The following is a 13,453-nucleotide window of genomic DNA, read 5'->3' on the forward strand; positions in this document are numbered from 1 at the left end:
TCCGCCCACCACTTGCAGTCCGCCGCAAAGGACCGTGAATGTGGTTGCACTTTGCAGGATGTTTGCAGGCCTGCATTTTGACATTTTGTTTTTTTAATATGGCACATCAGCTATCATGGCACTTCGGCGGAGTATAATATGGCGGGAAAACAATATTTTATAATACAATAATTTTCAGCATCGTTTTTCTATATTGTTAGGCCTAAAAGTCTAGTCAAAATCTAAGTAAAAGTCAATACAGTCAGGAAGTCAAGTCGGTCGATTCAGTAAAGTGGTAGACGGTTTACTGAAACTTTCGATGAAGTTTTGGAGGGAACACAAAATAGCACGTTTCTAGATATTGCATCGCTTTCCCACACTTGTGCACGATAATGAATATCTAATGGTTAACATCCTACCAATATTACGCATTAAAAACCCAGTAAACACAACTTACCCGTTTATTAACCCGTAGCCTGCATTCGGTACCGCCGCAAAAGCTACGTCTCGCAATTTTTGAATACAGTTCGACAAGGCTTTATATGAACGTGGCGAGAAAAGGAACTAAACGTTTCTATCATAATGCTATACTTAATCTATGATGCTATCATACAAAAACGTTGCATAAACGTTATTTTTGACATGTGTTTGACAGTTCTCTTTTATCAGCAGGTCAATGTCACCCACGTTCATTTAAAGCCTTGTCGAGCTGTATGTAATATTATCTTCGAAAATATTCATTTAAATCATATGCTGTATAGATCTATATTAAATCAATAATATATTTAAAGTGTTTAATTAAATAAGGATTAATGCCGTATTAGTTAAAATCGCTTCGAAAATTACCCATTATTTGTTGTAAATGACACATAAGTACATAAGTATACGACAAAAAACTGTTATTGTAGGATATCCTACAAATAATAAAAACTCGTAGGAAATCGTAACTCCCATCCATTACCGTTTTAAATTTGGCTCCTTTTGATCTGTCATGTAACGTCAGCCTAGTACCGCTCAAGGTCACCTAAATATTGCAAATGTATTGAAATGTGTACCTAAGGTACACTTTTTTGACAAGTATTGTGGAGCATGTTTTTTGACGGAGTTACTTTTCCTTAGTTTTTATTGTTCGTAGTGTACATATAAATAATTTTCTATTCTATTCTTAATAAAACAACGTCAAAAGCGTTTCGATTTGTAAAAAGTACAAACGTTTGTCGTTTGTTTGATGTCTAACAACCGCACTCAGATACGAACATTAATGTTGCATAACTGTATAATTATATGATGATTATGATTTATGACACAATAAATACATTATCTGTCAAATTCTATACTTTATTCTTTTAATATTCTATACGTTACTTTCCTTAGTTTTTATTATTCGTAGGGGTTATCCATAAGAGACAGACATATACCTACCATCGCTGAGTTTTCTGTAGACCTTTTTAATATTATGTACAATACTTGGTACATTATTTTGATAAAGCTCGTAGGGTTCACCTGCGTTTGCAATGTAAGCGGAAAAAATGTAATTATTTACGACATCACGTCATTAGAAACCCCAACAATAACAATATTTCTCCGCTATTTAATGAATGTTATTATACTTATAAACCTTCCTCTTGAATCACTAAGGCTCCCTGAAAATACTTCAATCTGTATATGTATGGAAATAATAAGGAGCAAAATCGTGTAAATAAATAAATACTTTAACTGATTTAGTACGGATGACGCGGCAGCCGTGTCATATATGTTTTTCACATGTGGCGTATGACACGTGAGCCATGTCATTGCGTATGACACGTGAGCCGTGTCATTAAAAAAAAACGATTGTTTCTCCCTCAAATTACACTTTAGAAGGTTCTAATCTGAACAAAACCATCTTAATTTTCCAAGTAGACCATGCCTATATGCTTCGTTTCGTTACGTATTCGTACTTAGAAGCCCGGATATTGAATTTTGCAAGTATATCACATCCCTAGATGGACAGCAAAGCAGGATAATGTGGGCTACGTCATTTGGCAGGCCTGGACGGCGGACTGCAAAGCAGGATAATGAATGGGCCACTTAAAAAAACCGTTATCTGGCTACTATTATGAAAATACCGGTACGTAACGATATTTTTACGGGTATTCGATAACGTTATGAAGCCCTGAAATAAACTGTAATTACCGATCGATCATTAATAAACAATAAACATTTTTGGACTTTGGTACAAGTTTGGTTTGGAGTTTGGGAGTAAATGGACTTTGGAGTCCAAACTTTGCACTTTTTGAAAATTTTATTTTTATTAATGGCAATATGAAATCTGTAAGAGTAGCAACACACGCTAAAAAAAATTAAAAAATTAAAATCCTTCAGGCAAGATGGACGTATTTTTTACGTTTTAAATTTATTTTACTGTCCAGTTTAGGTAAGATAAATAAAAGTTTATTTTATGTGTTTGTAATAAACGTATATATTTCGTAGTTTCTAATAATCATCAAGATTTTTTGTTTAATTTTTATAGCCATAACCACTAAGTCGTAAATGTCAGTGGTTTATTTATAATTTTCTTAATTTTTATTTATTTTTAGCAATAAAACACACAAAATGTATAATGGAATTGGACTAACGACCCCTAGGGGTTCAGGAACAAATGGTTATGTGCAAAGAAACTGGGCATCGGTGCGAAAAACCAAAGACAGCGTTAACTATCGCACCGAGGAAGAAATTGCAAAATTGGATTCGGCATCAAATAAACAACCTAATCGAGAAATATTGGATCACGAGAGGAAGCGTAAGATCGAAGTGAAGTGTGCAGAACTCGAAGACACCTTAGAAGATCAAGGGTGAGTTTGTTTTTCTAATTTGCTTACAATTTACAAATATCAACAAAATTATATGACGTGTTCGCATGTTCATTTTGAAGTTCATTAATTTTTTATACTTGGAAACAATTTATACGTACATAATATTATTAATAGGTCTACCAGAATCTGATGGCAAAAAGTGATGCAGTAAATTGACTCTAGCAATATTGGGGTATTTGTAATAAAACATTTTGATCCTTTTTTTACTTATAGCGGTTTTTTTCTTATATTCTGTGTGTTATACATGCAAATATAAAAATTTATCCAATAATCAAGGATATTTTTTGAAAATCTGCTGTCAAAAATTGCCATCAGATCTTAGTAGACCTATACTATGCTTCAATAAATGTCTATAGTCTCCTTAAAGTGTTGTGTTGTGCTAAGGTTAAAGGTACTGCTTTTTAAAAGTACTTTGGTTAAAATCTTGGTTACTAATGGATTTTTGAATTTGTCCATTATCCTCTTGTCTCTTTGACTTTGATTTAGCAATCTTCTTTCTAGCATCCCAGCATTGTTCTCATAGAAAAAGTTGTTCATTTTGACGGGCTCATTTGATGGTTTAAAGGGTTGCAGTGTTTACAATAACACACTGTAGAATAGGGATGATGACAAGGTCAAAGATTAGCGAATTTTGTTAATAAAATAAAGAAATCACGGTAAAAAATAAGTTTTTCCAAAATTTCAGCTTGATAGCATTTGTATTTTTTTTGTTATGCGCCTTTAAAGTTGGATATTCAAGTCGAATTTTTTTTCAATTAAATTTCTTAATATTTGTTTACAATTCGATAACTTATGCAATTAAAAGCAATTTTTGTTATGAAACCACTTTCATAAACGCAATATTTAATATACCTGTCAACCAAAGTTGTCTCCCGATGCGTACAAACTACGAAAGACTGACGTCAGTCTTTCGTAGCACTTTGTATGGAGCATTTCGGACAGGTCTTTTTTATGAGATATTTGAATTGTCATATCTTGGTGAATTTTTAAGCTATCAGAGTCATTCTTTCAACGATGTTCCAATTTTTTAAGTGTCCTTCAATTACCGATAAGAAAAAAAATAGTCATCATGCCTATTCACTGTGAAAGTAGCAATGCTAAAAAGCAAAATTGTTTGTGATTTGTAATTCGTAATCAAAAAAAGGCGGCTTACATACTCTAAACTCTTAAGTATTATGACTTAGTTTTTTTTAAATCTATTTTTTATGGGGGTTTTTGTCAATAGACATGTCAACCCCATCGTATCCGCCTCAATGAAATTCACTTACCAACTTCCAGCAACTTCACTTAGTTTTGTTACACATTGTATATTTTTTACCTCTATGTTCCTAACAGTAAAATTATAAAATGATTTAGTACCCAATTGCTGTGAGCAAAGCCATGAAAAAAGTTACTGTCTGCCCTATTTACCGCAGACCTACTTTCTCTGTTTTAATCCTATTACTTCCATATTGTTGTTATATTATGTTGCATGATACAACTCAGTGAAGGAACATTTAAAGATTTTTAGGGTTCCATAACCAAAGGGTAAAAACGGGACCCTATTACTAAGACTTTGTTGTCTGTCCGTTTGAATGTCTGTCTCCAGGCTGTAACTCAAGAACGGCTATAGCTAGACTTCTGAAATATTCACAGATTATGTATATCTGTTGCCGCTATAACAACAAATACTAAAAATAAAATAAAGTAAATATTTAAGGGAGCCCAAAGTGATTTTCTCGTAATCAATAATGGTAACAGCTAGGCACTTGAAAAAAACTTAATTATATTGTTACTTTAATAATTAATAATAAAATTAAATAAAAGTAAATATTTAAGGGGGGCTCTCATACAAAAAACACAATTTTTTTGTCTACTTTCGCTCTATACTGGTACGGAACCCTTCGTGTGCGAGTCCGACTCACACTTGGCCGATTTTTTCTGTTTAAGTGCTTGGTTTGGTTTTCTGTTTAATTAGTCTGCTTCTAGCAGTAGCAAAAAGAATGAAATTAATTGTTAACTGTGGTTACGAGCAGTAAATCTCCATTACATAATATTGTAATGTAATAAAATAACACTTTTTATATGGTAACTAATATTCTTTGAAGTGATACAAGTGCTTTACCTGCAGCAGTTTTGCTGAAAAACAATTAAGAGATACCCAAGACCGACATCTTCATCTAAGTAGGTCACGTGGAGTGTTATTCTCAACTTCACTGGCTGTGTTGCGGACTTGCTAATTACCCAAGGGCGTCGCCAGCCGATGGCGCAGGGGGGGGCAAGTTGACTTTACCTACTACAATTCATACTTTTCTTATTCTCTATAAATTTCTACTTATAAAGTACTTTTCACTTGTACTACGAGCCTTACATCTATTACCAGATTTTAATATTATAGTGGTCGTTGTTTGCATTATATTTGGCAACTTTTTTAGAATCTCCAGGGGGGGGGGCAGTTGCCCCTGCCTGCCCCCCCTTGGCGACGCCCTTGTAATTACCAAGTGTGAAAGGAATGCTCTGGCTGTTTTTATGTTTATAAATTGCCATAATTTACATAGATTTTTAGTTGGTGCAAGAGTTGTTGATTTCCCCTGTGTCAACAAAAAAAAAAAGATGCAAGAGTTGTGAGAAATGAGTTGAATATTCTGCATGTAAGTCGTAGATTCATAAAGTTGTAACTACTGCAGGCTATGTAGGTGTTTCCTACTATACAAGAGTACTTATACTTGTCAGGTTACAAAACTAAAGTAGTACACAATATGTACATCTCTTCACCAACTCCACCCTAAAGATTCAAGATAAACTGTTGTCAGCAAACACAAGTGCTTTGCACAATAGCACTATCTCGCTGTGTGCATGTGCTCGCAAAAATGTACTTTATGCAATGAATAGATGGCCTAATTTTCCCTGCTCTACTTGTAAAATAAAATGTCCAGTGAACATCAGTCATAGACGAAGCTTGAGGCAAGCACTAGTATGCATATCGCATATGCCGTAGTTTTAGCCTGTACCTTTTCCAGTATAAGGTAAAAAGATGAAAGTGACACTAAAATCTTAATCGTGACAAATTTGTGTAACAAAACATCAAAGCCAATAACCCAGAACAGTGAAAAATAAAGGTTTGTCTCGCTCTTAGCATTTTGCTGAGGTTGTCTCAGTATTGGAGCAGTGTCGTAAACAGTCTTTTTGCGCCCTGTACGAGCTTCTACAACTGCGCCCTTGCTTTTTTAGATATTATATTACTCAAAGCAATGTATAGGTCTATTTTACTGTTAAATCGTGCTCTAGGGGCGCAGCGGGAACTAATAATTATCGGGAGCAAACCGAAAAAATAATACCTACTGGTTTGGCCATTTTTGCGCCCCCACAGAGTCTACGCCCTGTGCCTGGGCACCGGTGGCACCGCCCTATTTACGGCATATTGGAGTCCAAAATTACTATTGTTAACAATTTGAAAGGTATCTTTTATACAAAAAATGATAGCTCCAACGTCGTAAAATTGTACACCAAGCCCATATCGACCCCTCTGGGTAGAAACGTCGTAAAAGCCATTTTGGCCAAAATGAGTTTTTAACGATTTATTATTCAGAATCGCGAGCTCTATCGATCTGTATATTCGAAATGTTCAAATTCGCAAAAAAATGGCTTTTACAGCATTTTTTAACTCATTATAAACCCAGTTTTCTTCTTTGAAAATGTTGTAATGCGCAATTTTTTCAATGAATTTTCGAAATTTATGTAGTAAGCGACATATTTTTTAATTTCGTGGTTCATACTACATAATGTATACAATACTTGAAGATAACACTATCAAACATTTTGTAGTAAAATACACGTCACCAACAAATATGGCTTTTACAACATTTTATCGACTTCAAACATTTTTTTATTCTTTGAAGTTATAATAAACCACTATAGCTCAGTTAGCTTAGATTTTCGGATAGTTTATTAAATAGAAAATCAAAATATTGTTACGTGCTAGGGTTCGAGGATTTGGAGAGAAAGACCTGGTGACTCTCTTGAAGACTTTATTAACACTGCACTAAACACTAGGTCACAACACTTAGCACTAAGTCCAAACACAAATCACTAGGTCCAATCACTAAGCACTATCACTGTCCTAGGTCGTAGCCAAGTCGCAGGTTTCACTGGTTCACTCACTATTGATCACTCCGAAATCGCCTTGATGAAAACTCGAAACGAACTGACTAGCCGGGCCTGCCTGCGGCTCTTTTTATATGGCGAGACGAATTCCAGAAATTTCCCGATTCACGTAAACAAGTAAACAACCGTGGGAAATTTCTAGGAGGCTCGGGCATGTGCCACAATAAAACTGCCGTCCTTGCGATAAGCGCAGTAAGTTGAATTTAATTTAGACCTTATGGACTCAGTCATAAGGTCTAAATTCAAACACGCTAACAAATAAAGGGTAAACACGTAAACAAACATTGGACCTTTTTAGAAGGTTCGAGTATGTACTTGCGCACCACGTGTCCGTATACCATGTACCGTAACACTACTCCCCTCTTAGAGATGCTCGTCCCGAGCATCATTGTTACTGCCATGGTAACGCGCCAGACGGTCTATGTGTACCACTTTGAATGTCCCTCTTGGTTGCTTTTGAATCCTGTAAGTCACGTCATTCAATCGGGTAACCACCTTGTATGGGCCGTCCCACTTGGGCTGCAACTTTGGAGATTTGCCTTTTCGGCGAGTTGGGTTATGCAGCCACACCAGTGACCCTTCTTCGAAGCCGCTTGTATTCGATTTCCGGTCGTATCTGGTCTTCATGTTCTCACTTGACTGTAACCCATTTTCCCGAACCATGGCGTGTATATAACACATCTTTTTCCTTAAATCGCAGACATAATCTGGTACGGTCTTTGGTTCTTCCGGTGATCCTCCTGTCAAAAGGTCTACTGGTACTCGTAGTTCTCTACCGTAATTGACATACGCCGGGGTAGCTTTTATGCTCTCATGCTCGGCGGTACGGTACGACAGAAGGAAGAGTGGTATATACTTGTCCCAGTCCTTTTGTTTGTCATCTACCAATTTCGCCAAATGCCTCTCAAGGGTCTGGTTAAATCTCTCAACCATTCCATCAGACTGTGGATGGTACGCGGTGGTCTTCGTTTTATACATTCCCAAAATTCTGCACACTTCCTGGAAGACCTGCGATTCGAAATTCCTGCCCTGATCGGAATGGATTTCTAGAGGCACACCAAAGCGAGATATTACTTCTTCGACTAGCTTAGAAGCAACTGTTGTAGCTTCCTGGTTTGGTATGGCGAACACTTCGGGCCATTTGGTGAAGTAATCCATGACAACCATAAAATACTTGTTTCCTGATTCCGTTACAGGAAATGGCCCAGCTACGTCAACTGCGATTCGTTCCCACGGTGCGCCAACGTTATACAAGCGCAGGCTCCCACGGCTCCTTGTCTGTGGTCCCTTCACTGCAGCGCAAGTAGTGCATTTGCGGCACCAATCCTGTACATCGTCTCGACAATGCAACCAGTAGAATCGTTCTCGCACTTTTGTTAACGTCCTCTTTACTCCTAGATGACCTCCTGATACGCCATCATGCATTTCACGGAGAACATCCGGTACTCTCGTTCTTGGGACAACTATCTGAAGATGGAACTCTCTGCCGTTGGTCTTCTCCCATTTCCGGTAGAGTATTCCGTTTTGAAGTATCAGACTGTCAAATTGCGCCCAGTACGCCTTAGTGACAGCGCCAGTGGGTGCAACCTCACTCCAGATTGGTTTTTCATTACCCCGTTTCTTCCATGTGATGATGTGCCGAAGGTCGTCATCTGTTTCTTGAGCCTCCCTCATAGCATCATTCTCCCATGGGCCCAAAGGACTTGTTTTCGTTAACTTTAATGTTACTTCATTAGATTCCTGCTTAACACAATGTTTGCAGTCTTCTGAACACGGCCTTCGTGAGAGTGCGTCGGCATTCCCATGCGACTTTCCGCTGCGGTGTTCGGTCTTGAAGTCATACTCCTGGAGCTGTTCAATCCATCGAGCTACTTGACCTTCTGGGTTCTTGAACTGTAGTAGCCACTTCAACGCTGCGTGATCAGTTCGCAGTAAAAACTGTCTGCCAATGAGATACTTGCTGAAATGTTGTAGCGTCTTTACGACAGCCAAGAGTTCTCTTCTTGTCACACAGTAGTTTCTTTTTGGCTTAGATAAAGATTTGCTGAAATATGCAATTACAACTTCTCTTTCACCCTGTTTTTGAGATAACACCCCTCCAATGGCCGTGTTGCTTGCGTCCGTGTCGACTATAAACTGACCTTCAGGTTGTGGATACCCCAGGATTGGTTTTTCACACAGATGTTTCTTTAGTTTCTGAAAAGAATCTTCGGAAGTCTCGTCCCAAATAAACTGTCGTTTATCTTCTGTCAGCCGATGTAATGGCTTGGCTATCTCTGAGAATCCCTTAACAAAACGCCTGTAGTAGGAGCATAGGCCGAGAAATGCCCGCACTTCGGTTTTGTTCTTAGGGGTTGGCCAATTTTGGACTGCTTCTAGTTTCTCCGGGTCCGTCTGAATTCCATCACTGGAGATAACATGGCCGAGATAGTTCACCTTACTCCTGAATAAACGACACTTTTTCGGATTCAACTTTAACTTGGCGAAAAACCCCTCTATTTTGGCGAAAACTCGTTCTAAGTTTCGCAAATGGTCCTCGAAGTCGCGGCCAACAATGATGACGTCATCCAAGTAGACTAAGCAAGCCTCTCCAACTAAGCCTGCCAGTACACACTCCATGAGTCGCTCAAATGTGGCAGGTGCGTTGCACAATCCAAAGGGCATGACGTTAAACTGCCATAGACCTTTACCGGTGGAGAACGCTGTCTTCTCCTTGTCTTTTGGATGAATTTCCACCTGCCAGTATCCAGATTTCAGGTCCAGGGTCGAGAACCATTTCATGCCACTCAAGGTATCCAGAGTGTCGTCGATTCGAGGTAATGGATAGCTGTCCTTCTTAGTGACATCATTGAGACGTCTGTAGTCCACACAAAATCTTGTGCTGCCATCTTTCCTCTTCACTAATACAACTGGTGAGCACCACGGACTTGCAGACGGTTCAATTATCTTATTCCTTCTCATGTCCTCCAAAAGGCCTTCAACTTCTTTTTCCTTTGCACTGGGTATCCGTCTTGCTCGTTGACGAATTGGGTTCTCGCTTCCGGTATCTATCCTGTGCTGAACCATCGACGTTCTTCCAAGGTCGCCTTCCTGACTGGAGAAGATATTCGCGTGGCGTTGTAAAAACTTCTTAGCTTTCATGCTCTGCGAATAAGTCAGATTACTCTTGCAGTCATCGAGTAGCTCAGTCACTATTCCATAGTTGCTGGTGTTTGCCGAGTCTGAGCCTGTGATCGAATTACACTTTCTCATCCAGACAACTTCCTCGCACTTTCCAATGACATCACCTTTGTTCAAGCAGAACTCGCGATCACCAAGATTCAAAACTCTGACCACAGCGTTACTGCTTCCACTAACAAGGGTTCTTGCCGTCATCAATTTATGCGCTGATGTCTTGGTAGGTGTGTCTTCGATTAACACGCATCTGTTTGACTTCTTCTTTCCAGCTGGCGGTAGTTTCACCAGCACCCGAGCTTCCGCACGTCCAGGTATTATGACTTTCTTTACACATTCAACTTTCCCGCAGGCGCCTCCAAGGATGAAAATTTCTTCTTCGCCACACTTGAACACTCCGTCGGCGACATTAATTCTGCAGTTGTGCTTCTTCATGAAATCCAAACCCAAGATGCAATCATCCATAATCTCAGCCACGATAACGTCATGAGGGTATGAGGATCCCCCTACATTAATCGTAACTGACATTTCTCCCAGGACGGGTATTGGCTGACCGGAGGCAGTAAGGAGCCGACAGTTAATTCTCCTCTTGTGTCTTCTTGCGGCTTTTACCAGATTTGGGTTCACTATCGTTCTAGAGGCTCCTGTATCTAGAGTCATTTTGCAATCCGTCCTGTTAATAGTCCCCTGAATCACAAGACTGTTCCCGCTGCATGCTTGGGAGATAACAGTTATCGGGGCTTCCTCCTTGTCAGCCAGCACTCGCCCCTTAGTCCTGGCTTTTATTCGTTTCCCTGATCCCGGGCAGGGAACGAGGCCCCTTGCTTTTGCAGCTCCTCCATTTGTTCCAGACGTTCCTCGAGCATTTTCATCCTTGCCATTTGGGTCTCTTTCTGCGGGCAGTTAAGCTGAAGATGGCCCCTCTCGCCGTACTTGTAGCACATGGCTCCAGAACTTCTCTTCGTAGGAGCCTTAACCTCCTTGACTTCCTCAGAGACCTCGCGGATCTTATATGTCTGCCGTATGTCACGCCGAACAGCCTCGACCTCTAAAGCATGCGCCAATGCTTCCTTAAGCGAGGTGTGGTGACGTAGCCTCACTGCAGCTCTGACCTCTAGGTCCCTGATTGCGTCGACAAATGCTTGCACAATGTTCGTGTCGATCATCTTGGAATCGGCTCCTGGGTGTGCCTTCTTGACCAGTTTTTCTATTTCCAACGCCCATTGTTGTAGTCCTTCTCCTGGGCGTTGGACTCTGTCACGCAGTTGGGCACGGAACACGTGCTCCAGGTGTCGCTCCCCGTATCTGGATTCAAGTGCCTCCATCAGGTCTTTAAACCCATTTCCTGTATGCGCTTCTAGGATCGACAAAGCTTGCCCTCTGAGCGCAACTGTGAGAGCGGTCAGGCATTGTTCATCATTCCATCCGTTGGCAGAAGCAACCGTCTGGAATTGCTGACGATAAGCGTTCCAAGAAGTAGTACCGTCGTATGGTGGCACTTTAACTCTTGGTCCTTGTACCACTACGGAAGTTCCACTAGACGTCGCGATTCCTGTGGTTTCCACGCGCACTTTCCACTTCTGTAGTTCTGTGAGGCCAGTTTTCACATTTTCCATATCCACTCCTAACCCCGTAACTCGTTCGTCCATTACGTCGACATCTTTTCGAAGCTTAACCACCGTGTCACTGACATCCTTTATAGCTCCAAGGGCTTTTTCTTGGAGGTCTTTTTGTTGCTCTTGTGATTCTCGAATCGCTCTGATTTCAGCACCGAGCTTGCGTTCTTGTGCCTCCATCATTGCCTTTTGAGAATCTTTCAACGCCTGACTTTCAGCTTTTTGAGACTCCTGCAAAGCCTGAATTAATTCAATTATGCTTTCCAATTGAAGAGCCATTTGAGGGGCCGTAGAAACTACGGGCGTAGCAGGATAGATGGAACTAGTCGACGGAGCCTGAGCAGGCGGGGCCCAGTGGGCGGCGCCAGTGGGCGTGGCCTGAGTGGGCGGGGCCTGGTGGGCGGAGCCAGTGGGCGTGGCTACGGCCAAAGTGGGCGGAGCCTGGGGGGCGTGGCCAGTGGGCGTGTCCCGGTGGGCGGAGCCAGTGGGCGTGGCTTCGCCCACAGTGGGCGGAGCCTGGTGGGCGTGGTCAGTGGGCGGGGCCAGTGAGTGGGACCTGTCCCTCAGTGGGCGGAGCTTGGTCCCCAGTGGGTGTGGCCTCCGCAACTCCCCTCTCGGAGTCAATGGCAGCAGCTCGCTGCGCCCTTGTCCTGACACTCCCCTTGAAGTCCTCTCTCGGAGTCAATGGCATCTCCAAATCCCACTTCTGACACCAGTTGTTACGTGCTAGGGTTCGAGGATTTGGAGAGAAAGACCTGGTGACTCTCTTGAAGACTTTATTAACACTGCACTAAACACTAGGTCACAACACTTAGCACTAAGTCCAAACACAAATCACTAGGTCCAATCACTAAGCACTATCACTGTCCTAGGTCGTAGCCAAGTCGCAGGTTTCACTGGTTCACTCACTATTGATCACTCCGAAATCGCCTTGATGAAAACTCGAAACGAACTGACTAGCCGGGCCTGCCTGCGGCTCTTTTTATATGGCGAGACGAATTCCAGAAATTTCCCGATTCACGTAAACAAGTAAACAACCGTGGGAAATTTCTAGGAGGCTCGGGCATGTGCCACAATAAAACTGCCGTCCTTGCGATAAGCGCAGTAAGTTGAATTTAATTTAGACCTTATGGACTCAGTCATAAGGTCTAAATTCAAACACGCTAACAAATAAAGGGTAAACACGTAAACAAACATTGGACCTTTTTAGAAGGTTCGAGTATGTACTTGCGCACCACGTGTCCGTATACCATGTACCGTAACACTACTCCCCTCTTAGAGATGCTCGTCCCGAGCATCATTGTTACTGCCATGGTAACGCGCCAGACGGTCTATGTGTACCACTTTGAATGTCCCTCTTGGTTGCTTTTGAATCCTGTAAGTCACGTCATTCAATCGGGTAACCACCTTGTATGGGCCGTCCCACTTGGGCTGCAACTTTGGAGATTTGCCTTTTCGGCGAGTTGGGTTATGCAGCCACACCAGTGACCCTTCTTCGAAGCCGCTTGTATTCGATTTCCAAATCAGATTTTTCATAAGCTATGTGTCTTTGGAAAGAGAGAGGGGAGGCCTTTGCCCAGCAGTGGGACACTGTAGGCTGATAATAATAATAATAATAGGTGTTTATAAAGAATAAAAAATTTATAATTTTTAGTTGTAAAAATATTGTATTGCAAACAAATGGCA

At 41.0% G+C, this 13,453-nt stretch overlaps 1 protein-coding gene across 9 annotated transcripts in view; it reads left to right on the forward strand.

Annotated features, from left to right (window-relative positions):
* Positions 1-2,330: 2,330 nt before the first annotated feature.
* The window catches only part of LOC121731919 (serine/arginine repetitive matrix protein 5), a 33,901-nt gene continuing 22,778 nt past the window's right edge, over positions 2,331-13,453 (forward strand). For all 9 annotated transcript variants that reach the window (XM_042121606.1, XM_042121607.1, XM_042121611.1 and 6 more), the window contains exons 1-2: positions 2,331-2,395; positions 2,559-2,813. In XM_042121606.1, the coding sequence (XP_041977540.1) occupies positions 2,575-2,813 (239 nt within the window). In that variant the 5' untranslated portion in view covers positions 2,331-2,395; positions 2,559-2,574. The remainder of the gene's footprint in view (positions 2,396-2,558; positions 2,814-13,453) is intronic.

The sequence above is a fragment of the Aricia agestis genome, chromosome 11 (genome assembly GCF_905147365.1).
Source record: "Aricia agestis chromosome 11, ilAriAges1.1, whole genome shotgun sequence".
In the NCBI taxonomy this organism is placed as follows: domain Eukaryota; kingdom Metazoa; phylum Arthropoda; class Insecta; order Lepidoptera; family Lycaenidae; genus Aricia; species Aricia agestis.